Source organism: Lonchura striata, chromosome 31 (assembly GCF_050655825.1).
Source record: "Lonchura striata isolate lonStrDom1 chromosome 31, ASM5065582v1, whole genome shotgun sequence".
NCBI lineage: Eukaryota > Metazoa > Chordata > Aves > Passeriformes > Estrildidae > Lonchura > Lonchura striata.
Window position 1 is genome coordinate 1538757 of NC_140733.1, and position 5010 is coordinate 1543766.

Genomic DNA, 5010 nt, shown 5'->3' on the forward strand with positions numbered 1-5010 from the left:
TCGCCTCCGGCTCGGTGCTGGCCGGCCCCGCTCTGTCTGGCCCCGCGCCTGCTCCGTTCTACCTGATCCCCGTTCACAAAAAGTGAATTTGGGATCCCAGTCCCGTTGCATAAAGTAATTTGGATCTCAATTTCCAGCACCTCAATGCTACTAGTGTCTATGGGAGGTACAGGCATTTCAGAAGCAGAGATGGGAATGGGAAAATTTGTGAGAACCGGAGGGTTTGGCTCACTAGAGAGAAGCGAGGGTTCACATTCCTTAATTTTCTCCAGAGCTGTCCGTATCACTTCCACCGCCCTCTTTTCTGCCTGACACATTAACAATTCGTTATCAACCACTCTCCAAAGTTTACTCATTTTCTTGCCCGGTTTATCCTCATCTAACACTAATTCCCACAACTTATCCCTATATCTTCTCCATTCTGAAAGTTTATGAACACTATGGGGGTTAACGAAAAAGCCGTAAGACTCAGCATGATGCAATAGTGAAGGGAGATCCTTATCTAAGTCAATCCCCCTAATCTGCCTTTTTCTAAGAGAAGCACTAAATAAATCATATGCTGCTTGCCTTTCCATGATTACGTCGGTACCGTTGCTGGCTCCTTCAGGCTTCGGCAGCACGTATCGGCTGAGCCCGCTTCTACGGTCACTCAGGGCGCGGAGCAGAGCGTTTCGCCTCTTCTCTTTATTTTCGCCGTCCTTCCAGCTGCAGGACCCGAACCCCAACGCAGCACCTCTCTCGCCTTAGGCTCGGATCAGGTCCCTGCTTTCGGGCGCCAGTTGTTAGAGGGAATGCCGCGGGAGACAAGACTCATGCTATCATGATCATCAAGTCTCAGTTTATTGTGACAGATTACACAGTTTATATATGTTCGTTAATTAGCTCATACATATTGCAAAAGCCAAGCTCATGATTGGTTGCTATGTGACTTGTACTATTATCTTAAAAGTATTGTTATGATCGATACATGCCTGTCCAGCTGGCCTTGCAGTTAGAACAGCTTAGTACCCCCTTTGTTGTTCTCTATCTACTTCTACATACCAAGCAATTTCAATATCCTGCTTTCTGCACATCATCTATTCTTCAGGGCCATGCGAACTTTGCAGCAGTCACGTAGCCCTCCCTATTTGGATTAATTTTACAGTATCATGTCCCCTGTTGTACAACCATTCCTCTGTCAGGCTCTCTTCACCACAGAGCACCCACAGGATGGCCGAGGGGTCAGAGCCAGCCAGCGTGGATTTAAGAGGGGCAGGTCCTGCCTGAGCACCCTGATCTCCTTTTATAACCAGGTGACCCACATGTGGATGTGGGAAAGGCTGTGGATGTGTCCATCTGGACTTCAGCAAAGCCTTGGACACTGTCTCTGACAGCATTCCCTGGAAAAGCTGCAGCCCACGGCTTGGGCAGGTTCCCTCCTGGCTGGGAGATGGAAGAGCTGTCTGGAGGCTGGGCCCAGAGAGGGGTGGGGATGGTGCTGCACCCAGCTGGTGTCCAGTCCCTGGTGCTGTCCCCAGGGATCTGTGTTGGGCCCAGTCCTGTTTAACATCTTCACTGATGATCTGGGGGAGGGGATCGAGCCCACCATCCCCAAATTTGCAGGTGACACCAAGCTGGGTGTGAGTGTGGATCTGCTGGAAGGCAGGACAAGAAGACACAGCCTCCAGCTGTGCCAGGGGAGGTTTAGGCTGGACAAGAGGAAGAAGTTCTTCACATAAAGGTGAGTGGGCATTGGAATGGGCAGGCCAGGGGGGAGGTGGCAGAGTCACTGTCCCTCTCCAGTGGCACACAGTGGCATGGTGTGGGTGACAAGGCGGTATTAGGGCATTGGTTGGACTTGGTGATCCCAAAGGTATTTTCCAGCCTATTTGATTCTGTCATTCCGTGATAATTGGGACACTCTGGGGCCATTGTGACCCTGCAGGGCCTCGTGGAACTAAGAGGACCATGGTGACCCTGTGCAGCCCCATAGAACCAGGGCTTCATTGGGTGGTCTGGGGCCCAATGGGACCAGGGAGTCCCTGTGACACTGGGTCCTAGTGGAACCAGAGAGGCCATGGTGACACTGGGGGGCCTCGTGGAAACAAGGAGTCCATTGTGACACTGAAGGACTTGTGGAACCACAGACAGCATTGTGACAGTGTGGGACCTCATGTGACCATGGGGCCTTTGTGACACCCTGGGGCCCCATGGAACCAAGGGGATACTGTGAAACTGCGGCACCAATGAGATCATTGTGACACTGTGGAGCCCCATGGAACCAAGGAGTCCATTGTCAAATTTTGGGGCCCATGGAACCAAGGAGACCAGTGTGACAGTGCAGGGCCTGGTGTAACCAAAGGGACCTTGTGACACTGAGGGGCCCCTTGGAACAAAGGACACCTTTGCAGATGACACCAAGCTGTATGTGAGTGTTGATCTGCTGGAGGGTAGGAGGGCTCAGCACAGGGCCCTGGACAGGCTGGATCCAGGGCCCAAATCCAACAAGGTGAGGTTTAACAAGTCCAAGTGCCGGGTCCTGCACTTTGGCCACAACAACCCCTGCAGTGCTACAGGCTGGGGACAGAGGGGCTGGACAGCAGCCAGGTAGAAAGGGACCTGCAGGGACTGATGGACAGCAGGCTGGACATGAGCCAGCAGTGTGCCCAGGGGGCCAAGAAGGCCAATGGCTCCTGGCCTGGATCAGGAATGGTGTGGCCAGCAGGAGCAGAGCTGCTGTGCCAGCACTGATCTGCCCCAGCTCTGCACACAGACATTGCTGCTGCAGCTCCAGAGAAGGAAACAAAAGGGCATCTCTGCAGAAAACTCTGCTGGGAGATCCTTTAGATACTTTAAAGCCACTGAGGGCGCAGCCCCTCACTGACACAGTCTGGCACAGGGAAGGTGGAAAAAAGCAAAATGAGAAATGGCTCAAAAAATTACATTAATTGTGGAAAATATGAAAAAAGAAAAACAAAGGAAAAAAATCCCCACAACTAAACCAACAAGAAATACCAAAAATGACGTTTATTACAAGTGATTTGCATAAATTGACCAGCAGTTTAATGTCCCTGAAAGCATCCAGTCATCAGTCTCCTCACTGCAGCCTTGAGCTCCTGGTTCCTTAGGCTGTAGATGAGGGGGTTCAGGGCTGGAGGCACCACCGAGTACAGAACTGTCAGGACCAGATCCAGGGATGGGAAGGACATGTAGGGAGGCTTCAGATAGTAAAATATACCAGTACTGAAGAACAGAGAGACCACGGCCAGGTGAGGGAGGCAGGTGGAAAAGGCTTTGTGCCGTCCCTGCTCAGAGGGGATCCTCAGCACAACCCTGAAGATCTGCACATAAGAGAAAACAATGAACACAAAACAACCAAATGCCAAACACACACTAACAGCAATGAGCCCAAGCTCCCTGAGGTGGGAATTGGAGCAGGAGAGCTTGAGGATCTGTGGGATATCACAGAAGAATTGGCCCAGGGCATTGCCATGGCACAGGGGCAGAGAAAATGTATTGGCTGTGTGCAGCAGTGAATAGAGAAAGGCACTGGCCCAGGCAGCTGCTGCCATGTGGGCACAAGCTCTGCTGCCCAGGAGGGTCCCGTAGTGCAGGGGTTTGCAGATGGACACGTAGCGGTCGTAGCACATGATGGTCAAGAGATAAAAGTCTGCTGAGATGAAGAACATGAAGAAAAAAAGCTGGGCAGCACATCCTATGTAGGAGATGTTCCTGGTGTCCCAGAGGGAATTGTGCATGGCTTTGGGGACAGTGGTGCAGATGGAGCCCAGGTCGCTGAGGGCCAGGTTGAGCAGGAAGAAGAACATGGGCGTGTGCAGGTGGTGGCCACAGGCTACGGCGCTGATGATGAGGCCGTTGCCCAGGAGGGCAGCCAGGGAGATGCCCAGGAAGAGGCAGAAGTGCAGGAGCTGCAGCTGCCGCGTGTCTGCCAGTGCCAGCAGGAGGAAGTGGCTGATGGAGCTGCTGTTGGACATTTGCTGTGGCTGCACATGGGCACCTGCTCATGGTGAAAGGACAGTGAAGGGTTAGAGGAGATACTTGTAACCAAAATCAAAGACATTTCCCATTCACTCTTTTCTGGAGCACACTCAGACTCTGGAGCACACATTTTTATTTAAGAGTATATATTTGTTTATAAGGTCCGCAATATTTGTCACAGTATTCCTGGATATCAAAATCTCTGCATTTCTAGTTCCCCCAGGGAGAACAAAGCAAGTTCTCTGAAACAAAGTGAGGAGTGGAGAATGAGGTGAGGTGATCTCTCGGTCTGACCTGTTCAGATTTCTCTGGGCTTTAATCTCTCTCACCTTGAGGGTGATCACCTTCCCATGCGTCCCCTAAAATGTCACCAGGTACTGCTGAGAGCAGATGGATCCACCACTGCCCAGCTCCACATTTGGAGCTAAGGACTCAGGTTTATTTCACAAACCCAAGAGCATTTGCAGTGTCACAACACCTCTGTCTTTCCCCATCAAACTTAAAACTCAAACATTGTCTAAGACAGGTTTGCACCCTGCATTGAAGCTCCCAGCTTGGATTGAAATCTCAGGGACACTTCCAAGTGTCCTTCTGATGGCACTGGATGAAGGGAGGTGCAGCTCCTTCCCTGGCTGCACTGCCAGCACTGCCCAGAGCCGGGCACTGGGGACAGCTGTGTCACCCTGAGCCAGCTGTGCCCCCTGCCAGAGCCCCCAGTGCCGGGCAGCTGCTCCCAGCCCTGTGCTCTGCAGAGGGAACTGGGCCTGGGGCTGCAGAGCTGCCCCACGGCTCTGCTGCAGCTCTGCCTGCACAGGAGGGGCTGCACGCCTTGGAGCCCCGGCCCTGAGGGCAGAGGCTTGGCTGGGGCACAGGAGGGAGGGGGCTTGTGCAGAGGGAGGGGCTGCACTGGAGGGGATCGTCTGGACATCTCTAAACTCTCCCTGCCACAGCATTTCTGGGATTTGTTTTCTCTCCTTCCCTGATCTTCTCTCTGCTTCCTGGAGATTTTCCTCCTGCAGGTGTTTCCCTGTG

At 52.6% G+C, this 5010-nt stretch overlaps 1 protein-coding gene across 1 annotated transcript; it reads right to left on the minus strand.

Annotated features, from left to right (window-relative positions):
• Positions 1 to 2630: 2630 nt before the first annotated feature.
• Positions 2631 to 4664, minus strand: LOC144248409 (olfactory receptor 14A16-like). The gene has a single exon (XM_077790583.2). The coding sequence runs from the start codon at positions 3972 to 3974 to the stop codon at positions 3042 to 3044; it is 933 nt and encodes a 310-aa protein (XP_077646709.1). The 5' UTR covers positions 3975 to 4664; the 3' UTR covers positions 2631 to 3041.
• Between the last annotated feature and the right edge of the window lie 346 nt (positions 4665 to 5010).